Raw genomic sequence first — 14,983 nt, forward strand, 5'->3', positions numbered from 1 at the left:
TGTCGGCATCTCATGCTGCAACGATTTGCAATAAATAGATGTCAACCAGAGCCATATTTTTTTTTGGGGGGGGGGGGGGGGTGAGGCATATGGGGCTTGAGTTTTTTTCTGGTTAGTAAGCTTGTTTCTCTTGCTTTCTGCCAAAGCGCATGAGCAAGGTTCTACTATGCATCGACTGAGTCGTACGGAGTTCGCTACAGCTTTGCGCGATATCTAAGGAACGTGATAGTATCTCTGAAAGCGGTTGACCGAGAATGCTGTGCTGCATCAGATCATATTTGCGCAGAAAATGAACCCACAGAAACCTTCACAAAAATGTGCTCTGTCACCACCTTGTGATGGCAATGATGCTGCATCTGACTATAGACTGTTGCTAACGCAGTAAACAAGGGTTTGGTTTCGTATCTGATTGCAACACGCAGGCAATTTTCAGGCCCATTCTCTCTGAAAAAGAAAAAAGAAAAGGTGCGCATTAGATACGAGGAAATGTGGCAGATTGTTGCTATGCAATTTGCCCAATGCCCCAAGCATCTCAAGGGCTGGCTTGCTCAAGATTATTCCACCTTTTTAGGCATGTGTCTATGGTTTAATGGTTAGACCATCGGGCGTCTTTTCTGGGGAACCAGGGTTTATTTATTTATTTATTTATTTAAAGATACCTTACAGGCCCCTAGAGGTATTGTGTAAGGGGGGAGTGTACACTCAAAGATTATACAATAATTAGAATACATATGTGAACGCATATACAAAAAAATGCAATGTAAGAAATGCGCCGACATGCAGTAATGTCGTGTTAAAAATTGTACAAAAGACAAACCGAATGCTTTTGAACGCGAGAGGTCAGTGAACAAGAAATTTTCGCAAAGTAAAATATAACCAATAGAATTACAGAGCGAGCGGACAATATTTGGCTATAATAAAATAGTATTTGAGGGTTAGTTGCACAATAATAACGAGAAAGTCAAGAAAAAAATAACACATTAGGTTATGTAGAGTTTGAAAAATGCATTGCTAGAACATGCTGAAATTTTTCCTGGTCACTCTCATAAGCGATGGCATTAGGAAGATTGTTCCAAAGGCGAATGGCTCTTGTAAGAGCAGAGTAGTTAAATGAATTAGTCTTTCCATAGAAGCGCATGAAATTGAACTGATTGTACAGCCGGTGTGACTTGTAAGGTGAAGTTTCAAGAGGCAGGACTGATGGTGCTGTATTATGGACATATTTATGAAATAATGATAGCAGGGCTATATCACGACGATCATGCAAGGGCTGTAGTGAGAGTTCGAGTTTAATTTATGTTATGCTTTTGTTACAGTCATAACAACGTGAAATAAAATGCGCAGCCCTATTTTGGATAGATTCTAGTTGTTCGACCAAGTATTTCTGATGGGGAGACCAGACGGATGCGGCATTTCAAGCTGAAGTTGAACAAATGTTAGATAAGCTAGTTTATGAATGTCTTTAGTAGAATTATGCAACTTGCGTCTTACGTATCCTAATGATCTTGAAGCATTGGTGCATATGTATGCAATGTGCATTGACCACAAAAGAGTCGAAGTTAGGTTAGCACCAAGATACTTATATTGAGTATCATGCAAAATAGTGATGTTATTTATGTGATTATGAAACATAGATTTAGTATGCTTGCGGCTAAAAGAGATAGTTTTACATTTAGGAACGTTAAGCTTCATTAGCCAAGTCTTACACCAAAGAGAAATAAGTTCAAGATCTTTTTGGAGGAATGCATGATCATCGGCACATTTGATAGAACGATAAAGAATGCAGTCGTCTGCAAAAATGCGCACGTGTGAGGAAGTGTTATTGGGTAAGTCATTAATGTATGTTAGAAATAGTAATGGCCCAAGAACGCTGCCTTGAGGTACACCTGAAGTAACGTGCGAAAGAGGAGAGGAAAAATTGACTGCTGTGAATTGCCAACGATTAAAAAGGAAATTGCGAATCCATGTTAATGTAAGAGAATCTAATTTAAGAGTAGGTAATTTCAAAATCGAACGGCAATGTGCTACGAGGTCAAACGCTTTTGAGAAGTCTAGAAAAGCATAATCAGTTTGGAGCTCCTCTTCCATGTTAGCATGCAAATCAGTTGTTAATTCTAGTAATTGCATTTCACAAGAGAAGTTCCTCCAAAATCCGTGTTGGTTAGGAAAGAAAAATTTGTTGGCTTCCAGGTGACTGTAGACATGTGATTCAATTACATGTTCTAGCATTCTATAGCATATAGATGATATTGGACGGTAGTTTTCCGGTGTGCGTTTATTACCTGACTTAAATATGGGTATGACCTTTGCTATCTTCCAATCTTAAGGCAGCAGCCCAGTCTCTAAAGATTGCCTGAAGATGGGACAGAATTTTACTAGATGCTATGTTTTTCAGAATTTTAGAAATAATGTCGTCAATGCCACAGGACGTAGTTAGCTTGAGGTTATTTATCAGGCATGCTGCACCTTCAACTGTTATTTCAATTGGTGACATGTATTGAAAGCAAACATTGGACATATTTATTTATTCAATTTATTTCTGGTGACAACTAGTGACATCTAGTGTCCCAAGTTGGCCAGAAACATACAAACCACAAATTGGGTAGAAGAGTCAAAGAAGACTATAGGCTTAAAACTGAAATCTAAATGTTTGGCTTGTGCAAATCAACAGGGATTTCATGACATGACGGGGATCCATTGTTGTGAAGTCTCCTAGCGCTCAGTAAATAGCACTGGTAAGAGCAGAGATGACAGGATGTACAAAAAGCAAGGCTATTTACGCAGGTAATTGCACATGCAGATTTCTTTTCTTTCTCTCTGGTTGTGTAGTGTGGCAGAGTTAATTGCAGGGACCAGTTATGCATGCAAATAATAAGTAGTATCTTGCTTGTGCGTTGTGTGCTGTGGGCTTCTGCTATTCCAAAGGCAAATAAGCATTGCTCTGACTGGCTAGTGGCTATTTTATCTGCAGCAAAACAAGATATGCCGCAGGCTTTTGCATCAACCTAAAGCCATTTAACTTGGACAAGAAAAAAAAAGTCTGTATAGGTGTGTGTGCACACTCGTGCATCTTGTGTTTGTAATAGGATGTTTAAAGGACAATTCATCTTGTCACCACCATGTGTATTATGTGCCACTCATTCCACAAGTGTAGTGTTTCTTTCCCTCCCTAGAGCCTAGACCCTCCTGAAACGATGCCCAAGTCATCCTTTCTACAAAGGCAACGGCCTAGGCAAGTGTTCTACCTGAGCCCTCCAAGGACGATGTACGGCCATGGACCACAACTCGTGAGTGCAAAAGTCTCAATAAGTGTTGAAACTTTATTGAATGCTTGTTAAAAAACCTTCAAAGTAAGGGGACATTGTGAAGTGGGAAAGAGCGTTAGATGGGGCCTACGACATGCACTGAAGAAACAAGTGTAGCAACAAAAGTCTGGAAATGAAACAAATGCTATGTTAGCATTTGTTTAATTTCCAGACCTTGTCGCTACACCTTTGGAGCAGGAACTTGGAGACGGACAACGAAACTCAAGAACTAGTTAAGGACGGCACTAAGAGCAATGGAATGAAGAATGTTAGGCGTAATGTTAAGAGACAGGAAGAGAGCAATATGGATCAGAGAGCAAACGGGGATAGCCAATATACTAATTGACATTAAGAGATAGAAATGGAGCTAGGCAGGTCATGTAATGCGTAGGTTTGATAACTGGTGGACCATTAAGGTTACAGAATGGGTGCTAGGAGTAGGGAAGTGCAGTCGAAGGTGGCAGAAGACTAGGTGGGCTGACGAAATTAAGAAATTCGCATGCGCTAGTTGGAATCGGTTGGTGCAGGACAGGGGTAATTTGAGATCGCAGGGAAATGCCTTTGTCGTGCAGTGGACATAAAATAGGCTGCTGCTGCTGCTGCTGCTGCTGCTGCTGCTGCTGCTGCTGCTGCTGCTGCTGCTGATGATGATGATGATGATGATGATGATGATGATGAAACAGATGCGATTAAGGTGCTCCATCGGAAAAGTGTTGAAAACGTAACAGATGCAGGGATGCAACAGCTGTGCCAGTTGTGCCATTTTGATACAATTGTGTATTTCTGTGCCAAGCTGCACCGAAAGCACGAAATTTGTTGAGCAACACTGCACCCAAATGCCTCGACTAGCCACAAAAGCTCTGTCACGCTAGTGTTAGCTGCAAATAGAAAATGAATTGGCAACCTGCAGTTTTGCCATCATCATAATTTGTGTGCCAGATGTTGCCAATCGAATCCAGTCATGGAGAAGCAGCAACAAAAAGGCGCAGGCTGCCTCGGAGCAATCCACACTTGAAGCAGAAAGGCATGAGGAAATTATCAACTCAGGTGCGAAGCAAAAGTTTGGAGGGCGCTTAAAAGGGCTGACAACTGGCCAGAATGTGTTGTGAGATGTTGATGGAAATGAAATTACCATGATTTATAGTGATAGAATCCAGCATGCTGTTTGTGATTTAAGAAGGAATTATAGTGTTAAATTGGCAAAGAGTGTCCCAAAAACCAGTAAGTGGCGAGACCTGGCAGTGAAATTTTGCTACTTAGGATGTTGCTAATGAGATTACTGTATGTAAGTCGGCTGTTATTAAGGGGGGAGGCTACCCTGGAGACCGAACTTTTTTATTTTTTAATATATCCGGATGAAACTATCAGGGTACGTTCACACCACCGAAGTATTAGGAACTGCAAAGTTTCATGAAGGTGTGTTTATTAATTCCCGAGTTATTGAGGTCTAACTAGGTGGTTTATGTATATGCCTGAGGAAGAGCCTGGAGAATTGCTAGGACATTGTAGGAAGCTTAAATTCACTGCGATTATCCCTTGATAGATATCCCAGGAGGCTACAAAGTCCTTTTCTTTAATTTACGCTCCAAAAAATGTTAACACAACTTTGAATTTGAATGACCACATTAATAGCTTATTATAAGTTAACTGCACCAGCTTTCAAAAAAGGAAGCTTGTTACCCCCTTGCAAGGTCATTCAGGAACAGAATAAAAAATATGGCGCACAAATCTGAAGAGCAGTTCTTGAGATATCGCCTTCGCCTGCACCACTACTAGCGAAAAAATCCATTCCGAGCAAACAGGCCTTAAAAGTTTAACACATGTTTTTTTATTAGAAAGCTCCTGCAGAGCTTCTAATTAGCTCTTACGGCTTCAGGCACACTCAATGTGTTGGATTTTCAACTGGCAACAGCTGACAGCACAGTTCCAACACTGAAACCGTCTACGCCTTCGGCACTCACTCATGACTCGCTGTGGAAGATCGGAATTTCAATGCTCGTACAAGTCGCATATCGCGCTTCCGTGCACTGAACATCTGCACTGTCTTGGGCTTCGTTGCCGGCATAGCGTGCAGCAAAGAACTAGCAAAAAAAAAAAAGAAGCTGAGAAAATAAGCTAAAAGATAGCGCAGGGCGATGAGCATCTCGCACCATTGCCAGATGGGAAGAGAACTTGGCACCCGGAGGTGCCCCGTCCCAGAGCTTACATGTACTCATCAACCCAACATCATCCGATACATTGACCCCAGTGCTCCCCCTCAACCTGGGCTACCTGGGCGGGGGAGCTTGGTTCGGGACAGCAGTCCTTCCTGGACAAGGGGGCTATTGTGGTGCAGCACAACTGAGGAACTGCCCTCAACACACAAACAGCCATGTCGGTCTTACAGGGCACAAGCGACTGCCTTGACGCAAGAGCGGCGAAGGCATACAACCATGGAAACCACCAAAGCCATCCGCAGGGAAGCGCAACCATACGAAGGTGCGCGACCACCGGTTCCGACTCTGGGTTCCAGTGAGCCAAACAAAACCCTGTAGTTCGACTGGCACACACGGCCGAGTCGAGTGACCTTAGGAGCATGCATCATAACTTAATGGACAGCTTTCCACCTGACTCATCAAAAATCATGGCAGGACGAGCCCACACTTCGAGAAACTCGCAAGCAGGCGTCTGTTGAGGTGGACAGATAAAGGAGCAACAACAACGCGAGCGTGGCGAGCGTGACATCAAAGAGAGCAGCCGCAGCCGCCGCCTGCACAGCAGCCGATGGCAGGCATGCTTTAGCCTGCGAGATTTGAACACGCTGCTCCGGCCAATCAGCGCTCCACATCGCCCCGCGGGAAAACGCCAATTAGCAGCGAGAATTTGGAGTGGCGCCCTCTAGTGAGTGACGTCACGGCCAGGACGTCGCTCGCTTCGGCTCACTTGGCAGCTGCGCGCGCTCGTTGCCTTCGCGTATGCTTGGAGTATGGGTGGCTCAAGTCATAGTTATGGAAGGACATGTCGGACAAACGACACCAAGATGGCGCGGGCAGGCCGCATGGGCCGGGAATGGCGCGTGCGAAGCTTGACTTCATTTCGGCATTTGCGCGTGTTTTGCAGGCCGCGGTGGCCTCAAAAGTAGCGTCTTTTTTGTACTTTACGGCTGAATTAGGTGCATATAATTACAGAACAGGTACCGTATTTACTCGCATAATGATCGCACCCCTGAATTTTGTCGTCAAAATTCTATTTTTTTAAATTTCCCGTGTAATGATCGCACCCTGAACTTGCCGCAGCGATATGTCGTGTGCCAAGTCTAGCTAATAATGATTGGGCTTACCATCTGTTGAATGCTATGCGAACGACTCTTCAAGACAAGCCAACCGGTCTGCATGCACCAAACATTCTTAAGTAAATGCCTCATTTTATTACTTTCATCACTTTCCGCACTTCCATGACAAAAATAGGTACAACCAAACTTGCCTTTATTATGGGTAGGCTTTATAATGGTTGTGGTCAACAACAACAAAAAAGGCACCTTTCGATTCTTCTCATCTGCACTCGTGGGCATGCAACAAGTTGCTAGCAGAAACGATAGTAGCCACATTTACACTGATACGTTAAAAGTGTACCCTATTCATATGCCGATGCTATAACACAGCTAAGATATTCGCCCATCCATAGCGGAAACGTGCCGTATTAGGATAGTAGTGAAAACAGATGCTCCCCGCAAGGGCGTCTGCGTCAGCAGGCGTTTGGTGTGTTGCTACACCACGTACCCGAGCACACGAGGGTTGGACCCGCCCGCGTTTAACCGTGCGTGGCTTAGCCGTGTCCAGGGAAAAGGGGATCCTGGGGTTTGAGCCGATGCCGGGTGTGCGGACCTTTAAGGCCCCCCGGCGGAGGCAACACACCTCTTTGGCCTCTGCTTCACGTTGACGGCACCCCCGGACTGACCCACCCGGGGGAAATCAGCAGTTGCCTTTTCCTGAAAGGTGGAAAGTCTTTCCCTTACTTTCCACCTTTCCTGTCTCCTTCTCATTTCTTTATTAATTCTGACCTTCCTGGCAGCAAGGGTTAACCTTGTGTGAGTAGCCAACCTTGGTTATGTCATATTGGGTTATAGTGGCAACGTACAGCTGGCATTTGCAGGCCCTGTTTTTCAGGCCCTGCAGCGTCCCCTTGTTGGACTCCATGGTGCGTGGCTAGCGTTGCTGCCGAAAACTACACGTCCACACATGGCTACTTCTTTCCCTCCACTACCTGATCGCCCTCAGAAAAGAGGGCGCACCGATGAAATCTTCCAGGTTTTTCGCCGCCAAAAAGAATCATTCCCGTGTTTCCATGTCATTCATTCTGCAAAACCAGATAAACCAGTACGAACAATCTCACCCTTCCTTGTTTCCAAGTCATTGACAGAAGTCTTTGGTCCTGGTTATAAGGCATCGAGGATGGCAAGCGGTGATCTCCTCTTGGAGCTCCGCGATCAAAAACAATATGAAAATTTGTCAAAACTAGTGTCATTTGGGGAAACCCAAATAATTATAACCTCGCACCGCACGATGAACACCACCCGTAGTGTTGTCTCTGACGATGACTTGATGGAGCTCACTGAGGCTGAACTCTTGGAGGGCTTCAGTGACCGGAATGTTATCAATGTTAAACGAATTAAGATGAGGTGAGATGGAAAAGAGATGACGAAACACCTGATACTCACCTTCGGCTCAAGTGTCCTTCCCTAGTCCATCGAGGCCGGTTATATCAAACTGCGTGTTCGGCCATACGTTCCCAATCCTCTCAGATGCTTTAAGTGCCAACGTTTCGGTCACAATTCACAGAACTGTCTAGGTCGGCTGACTTGTGCCAAGTGCAGTGACAATGAACATTCCTCCGAAACGTGCCAGAACACTCCACATTGTGTTGTGATGGCGTGCATGCCGCATACTCGCGGTCGGTTGTGCCCGTCTTGAAAAAGAGAAAAGGAAATCGTGACAGTTAAAGTAAAGGAAAATATAAGTTTCAAGGAGGCACGCAGGCGGGTATCCTACCTGCCAAAGAAAACCTTTGCCGATGTGGCGCGTCAGGGGGCAGCGTCACAACGGCCTCCGGCGGCTGTCCGACCCACAAGCAGTGAGTCGGCAGTTTCGCCATCTGCCCCCGCGGCGGTTGCAGCTAGCGCTGCTCCATCAACCGAGGAGAAGGGACCATCGACCCCGAAGGTGGGCGCAGCCGAGGCTGCCTCAACCTCCCAGGTCCCTTCCAGTGCTGGCAACGGCCGGCGCAGCCAAATCCCTCAGGGAGCCCGATCGACCTCCAAGCTGGTGGGCGCAGGGGTCTTGCCCTCCAAGGCGGGACCCTTCCTGGTAACTTCTCGCTCACAAGAACACCTGTCTCGCGCCTCACAAGAGGCAATGGACACTACACCTACCCCCATGGCGCGCCAAGCGCCTAAGGAGCGGCGAGGCTCCCTCGAACGCTCCAGAAAGGGCAAAACCCCGATTATAGGGCCTCGAAAGAGCTCTGGAATCTAATCTCTGAAACCTCTAATTAACACTTCTGTTTCTGTACACACAGCACCTATTGACTTCCAATATGGATACACAAATAATTCAATGGAACGTCAGAGGTCTTCTTAGAAACCTTGATGATGTGCAGGAACTCATCCAAAAACACAATCCAAAAGTGCTGTGTTTACAAGAAACACACTTAAAATCCAAACACACAAACTTTCTCCGACAGTATATAACTTTTCGCAAAGATAGCGATGATGCTGTCGCATTATCGGGCGATGTCGCCATTGCTATCCATAAGAGCATTGCGTGTCAACTTTTACAGCTACAAATGCCTCTCGAAGCAGTGGCGGTTCGAGCTGTTCTCCTAAACAAACTCATCACCATTAGCTCTCTTTACATATCCCCACATTACAAATTAATGAAACATGAATTGCAATCCTTTATAGATCAATTGCCAGAACCTTATGTTGTTCTTGGCGATTTCAATGCGCACAGCTCCCTGTGGGGGAACTCTCGTATAGATGCGTGAGGTCGTCTTGCTGAACAGTTCCTTTTTTTTTCTGGTGCCTGCCTTCTGAATAAGAAGAAACCCACATATTACTGTCTTGCAAACAATACCTTTTCTTCAATTGATCTGAGCATAGTTTCCCCGTCCATACTGCCTGAACTCGAATGGGAAGTTACGAACAATCCTTATGGAAGCGACCACTTCCCCATACTATTAAGAACACTTAAAGAAAACGAATATACACCACAGGCTCTTAGGTGGAAGATTGACACAGCAGACTGGGAGAAATGCTGAACCTTAACTAGTATATCATGGGATGACATGTCCTCGTTAGAAATTGATGCTGCTGTGGAATATTTTACAGCCTTCATAATAGATGCCGCATCTAAATGCATACGTGAAGTAAGTGGCTCGGCATGCAAACGGCATGTCCCGTGGTGGAACGATGAATGTAGAATCGCACGTAGGAATCGGAACAAAGCATGGGGGTTGCAACGCGCTTTGCCCACTGCAGAGAATCTTGTCAACTTTAAAATAGTAAAGTCCCAAGGTAGGAGAACCCGCCGACAGGCCAGAAGAGAAAGTTGGCAGAAGTTTTTATCGAGTACTAACTCGATTACGGATGAGGCGAAAGTCTGGAACAAGGTAAATAGAATTAGAGGGCGACAAACATATTCACTTCCTCTAGTAAATACACAGGGCGATACATTGCAAGATCAGGCAGACTCACTTGGGGAGCACTTTGAGAGCGTATCAAGTTCAAACCATTATTTTCAATCCTTCCTGAAATATAAACAAATGGAAGAATGCAAGCCACTCATAAGAAAATGTCGACAGAATGAACCGTACAACTGTCCTTTTAGTGCTGCCAAGTTGAGAGCTGCCTTGAGCACATGCAAGAGCTCTGCGCCGGGATCTGATAGAATCATGTATGAAATGCTCAAAAACTTACACAATGACACGCAAGTTACACTACTCACACTTTTCAACACCATCTGGGATGCAGGGTACCTTCCAGCCACATGGAAGGAAGCCATTGTGGTCCCTGTTTTGAAACAAGGCAAAGACCCTTCCGCAGTGGCAAGTTACCGCCCGATAGCCCTCACAAGTTGCATTTGTAAGGTGTTTGAAAAAATGATAAATCGGCGACTCATTCATTTTCTTGAACAGAGAAAAATGCTTGATCCTTATCAGTGCGGCTTCCGAGAAGGACGCTCCACAACCGACCATCTTGTACGTGTAGAAGCAAATATCTGGGATGCATTTGTACACAAACAATTTTTGTTATCCATATTCCTCGATATGGAGAAGGCGTACGATACAATGTGGCATTACGGAATCTTGAGAGACTTGTCAGAAATGGGCATTGATGATAATATGCTAAACCCAATAGAAAGCTATTTGTCCAATGGTACATTCTGTGTAAAAGTCGGCAATGTGCCGTCACGGCCTTTTGCACAAAAACTGGTGTACCCCACGGAGGCGTGCTTAGCTGCACGCTCTTTATAGTGAAGATGAACACGATTCGTGCTTCATTACCACTGGCCATTTTTTACTCTGTCTATGTGGACGACATTCAAATAGCTTTTAAATCCTGTAACCTCACAGTGTGCGAGAGACAGGTACAGCATGGTTTGAACAAAGTATCAAAATGGGCAGAGAAAAACGGATTTAAAATCAATCCTACCAAAGTTCTTATGTTCTTTTTACAAGAAAGAGAGGTCTCATCCCAGATCTTTGCATAGAACTGCGTGGACAACAGATACCTGTAAACAAAGAACACAAATTTCTAGGTGTTATACTTGACTACAGACTCACACACATTAAACATGTTAAAGAAAAATGTCTAAAAACAATGAACATAATGAAACTTCTATCCCAGACTACATGGGGTAGTGACAGGAAGTGTTTAATGAATCTCTATAAAAGCCTCATTCGATCACGACTAGACTATGGTACTGTGATTTATCACTCTGCCGCCCAGAGCGCACTAAAGATGCTAGACCCAGTCCACCATCTAGGAATCCGACTGGCCACAGGCGCTTTCAGAACGAGTCCCATACAAAGTTCATATGTAAAATCAAATGAGTGGTCACTTCATCTGCAGAGAACATACATCAGCCAAACATATTTTCTGAAAGTCAACTCTAATCCTCAACATCCGTGTTTTAATACCGTTAACAAGATGACATATGCTACACTCTTTCGTAATCGTCCCTCCATAAGACAGCCTTTCTCGCTGCGTGTGAGGGAGCTTAGTCATGAAATGCATGTCCCACTCCTCGAGCTTCGCCTAATGCATCCAGCCAAGCTGCTACCTCCTTGGAGAGTGGCAGCTGATACAATGCGATATATCTTTCATGCAACTCACAAAACGCTTCAGAGATTGAAATCCAAATGCATTTCCGGGAACTCCAGCACAAACACTCCTGCACGGAGTTCTGCACAGACGCATCGAAGACACACGACGGGGTGTCCTATGCAGCCATCGGTCCATCCTTCTCGGAATCCGACGTACTGCATCCGGAAACTAGTATCCTTACGGCTGGGGCCTACGCACTGCTGTCCGCTGTAAAGCATATAAATCAAAACTCCAGAAATCAGTTATATATATGGACTCCTCAGTGTTGTGAAGGCCTTGATGTCTTTCTGTAAGCACAAAAATCCAGTAATTAATGAACTCTACTCCGTACTGTGTAAAGCATATATATCTAACCAACATGTGATTATATGCTGGGTGCCTGGACATAGGGGCATCGAGGGAAACGGTCTAGCGGACCAGATGGCCACATCAATTTCACTGCATGCAGTTAATCCTACTGCTTCGGTCCCTGTCACAGACCTGAAGCCTTTCCTAAGAAGAAAACTGCGAAACCACTGGCAATGTATGTGGGACGCAGAAGTAAATAACAAACTGCACGTGATAAAGCCACAGTTAGGTTCTTGTCCCTCCATAACGAAATCACGGCGAACAGATGTCCTATTCTATCGCCTCAGAATAGGACACACATTTGGCACGCATAAGTTTTTACTCACTGAAAATGATCCTCCAACCTGCGGTAGATGCGGGGAGAGGCTGACTGTCCTCCACGTCCTCCTGGAGTGTCGGGCAGCCGAATCTGAGAGAAGGAAACATTTTTCCCTAGCATACGGCAGCGCATTCCCCTACATCCCGTAAAGTTACTCGGCCCAGAACCTTTATTCAACACCAACGGTGTCCTAAGTTTTCTGAAAGATGTTGTCTTGCATTGTTGTTAGCCCCACATGTTCGTAGCGGGTCCTCTCTTCAGAGGATGCCGCTGTGATAGCTCTTTCGTATAGCACATGCCTCTAAACCCTTGTGCTTCAAGGGTTCTGGCGAGGCAGCAGTGCTCCAAGTAATTTTACCATCTCATATATTTTCTATTTTGCATCATTCTTCTACGATGGATTTTAATGTTCATAGTATTCGTCATTAGTCACCGCCATAATTTTATAGCACGTAGATTTTACGCACTTTACAGCGACTATTTTTAGGCCCCTTTACAGCCAAGTCACATCTTCTTCACAGAACTCATCATTCCACCGCGAAATCACTAACACTGTCTTGGCGCTCTTTGGCCATATCTGGCCCTTGCGCCACTAAACCACACACATTCATTCATTCATTCAAAACAGATGCTGCAGTTTCTGCAGCACGCCGGCCATGCGTTTCTATGTCACTGGCAGCTAAGCATGCCCTTCTGTTTCTGTCCCCTCAAAGTGGACATGTCCACATTATTGCCGCAAACTTGCCGATATTAACAATATTATTCAGCACTGATATGGAAGAAACTTTCAATGCACGTAATGTACTCACGAGAAGAAGAAAAAAATCGCGTTCAGCAGGTTTGGCTTGCTACGCCGGCCGCCATTTTTGTTTTGGTATCCCGCACCCGCACCCGCAGCAAACGCGGGCCGAAAAAAAAAATTTTTTTCTTTTCGCGGGAAATTTAACCCGCGTAATGATCGCACCCCTGAACTTGCGTAGATTTTTCTGACAAAAAAGTGCGATCATTATGCGAGTAAATACAGTAGTTTGAGACATATAACCCAAAAATATTGTTTTTCAAGATTCAACTTTATCTCGATTTTTCAGTTTTCGAGGGCCACGTCCCCCCTTAAGTACAACATAATTATTGCTTAAATTGCAGTTGCTATATTAGACGTTTGTGCTTTATTCTATGCTTCGGAAATCAAAAGTGCTTGCACGGCTACGGCAGCACGCTGAACTGCATATCACATGTAAAAGTGTTGTTTCGTTTTTGATCCGGTTGGTTTCATTTTGACTGGTTAAATACCAAAGCAGTTGGACAGGAAACCACGAAAGCACTTGGCTATTATCGCAGAAATACTTTAACACTTCAGAAAACGTGAATCACCGGAACCTCGACTTAAATAAACAAAATAATGCTTTCTCACAGTTAGTGCCACACTTGTCACCTGCCTCCCACTAATGCCGGCGTGTAATCACTATCCCGCTCACCTAACACTGTTTTCAGCAGGCTTCCAGTGAAGGACTATATCCTCACTGCAGATTGAAAAATTATGATAGAGAATGTTCCACGGCGTTTTCCGTATTACTAATTCATGATTAGACACTCTTACTGGTAAGCTTTCCATTGCATTAAAATAATAGATGCAATGAAAATTGGTTGTCAGTCCCTTTAAGCTTTGCCTTTAAGAGTGGAACGCAATAGCATTCAAAGATCCCTGACGGCTGCTTCCAGCAACTGCAGCTTACGTAACTCTAATGTTTATCGGGAAATGCTGGCGGTGAATGCTATACACGGAGGTGAGCTTTCTGGTAGAAACACGGCCTCTTGTGTGGGCGGCGTTGTGGTGGAGGCGAGCACCATCTGCAGGTGTTGCAAGAAACCGTGCCCGCCGCTTTATGGTCTTTGAGATTTGCGTGCACCGGTGTGTGCAAATCTCGGAGGCCAAGGCCGCTGTATGAATGGTAGAAACGCTGAAAAAGGGGTTTGTGTTTTGAGTTTCTGCGTAAATTATGTTTTCTCGTATATTGAAATCACTATCCGACGCTATCGTGTCTGTAGGTTGTCTGTATGTCATAGTTAACATTTTTCTGACATGTTTTACCTTGAGAAATTCAATTAGTTCAGTAACTTCCTTGCGCTACATGAAAGGCCTGCGTGATTGGTATGTGAGGTTCGAAATTATTTTTTTCCGAAATGATGGTTGACACTAGACGCAAGGCGCTGATGCTGGACTTCTGCGATACAGGGCCCTGACATGAACAATGCACAAGGTTGCCATGTGCTCTTAACGAAAAGAAATGCAAAACTTGAGCACACAATTAAAATACTTGGGGAAATCAAATACAAAATGTTGAAAAAGGCAAAGTATTGATGTCATGTCAATGGCGTCTGCACTAGTCATGTATAAGCTGGTAATAGCTTGTGGTCACATGTAACAGCAGTTTGGCCTTGTCTTATAATAAGACCTCGTTAATTTGGGACTTTACGGACCGAGAAAAAGCATTCCGATTAATGAAATGTTTATGATACCAAGAGAAGAATCAATAAATGCTTACTACATCAAGCTTTCATTTACTAAATGAACCTGAAAATCCAGTTTCTATTTTGTACATAATCACTGCAGAAGCTGCAATCCTTGTCATCTGACTGATTAGCGCTCAC

The 14,983-nt window shown here is 44.5% G+C and overlaps 1 protein-coding gene across 2 annotated transcripts in view; it reads left to right on the plus strand.

Moving 5' to 3' along the window:
- LOC142579591 (protein lin-9 homolog) overlaps positions 1–14,983 on the plus strand; it is a 99,346-nt gene that overhangs the window by 37,080 nt on the left and 47,283 nt on the right. For both annotated transcript variants that reach the window (XM_075689967.1, XM_075689968.1), the window contains exon 10: positions 3,174–3,287. In XM_075689967.1, coding sequence (XP_075546082.1) covers positions 3,174–3,287 — 114 coding nt within the window. The remainder of the gene's footprint in view (positions 1–3,173; positions 3,288–14,983) is intronic.

Source organism: Dermacentor variabilis, chromosome 4, assembly GCF_050947875.1.
Source record: "Dermacentor variabilis isolate Ectoservices chromosome 4, ASM5094787v1, whole genome shotgun sequence".
NCBI classification, from domain to species: domain Eukaryota; kingdom Metazoa; phylum Arthropoda; class Arachnida; order Ixodida; family Ixodidae; genus Dermacentor; species Dermacentor variabilis.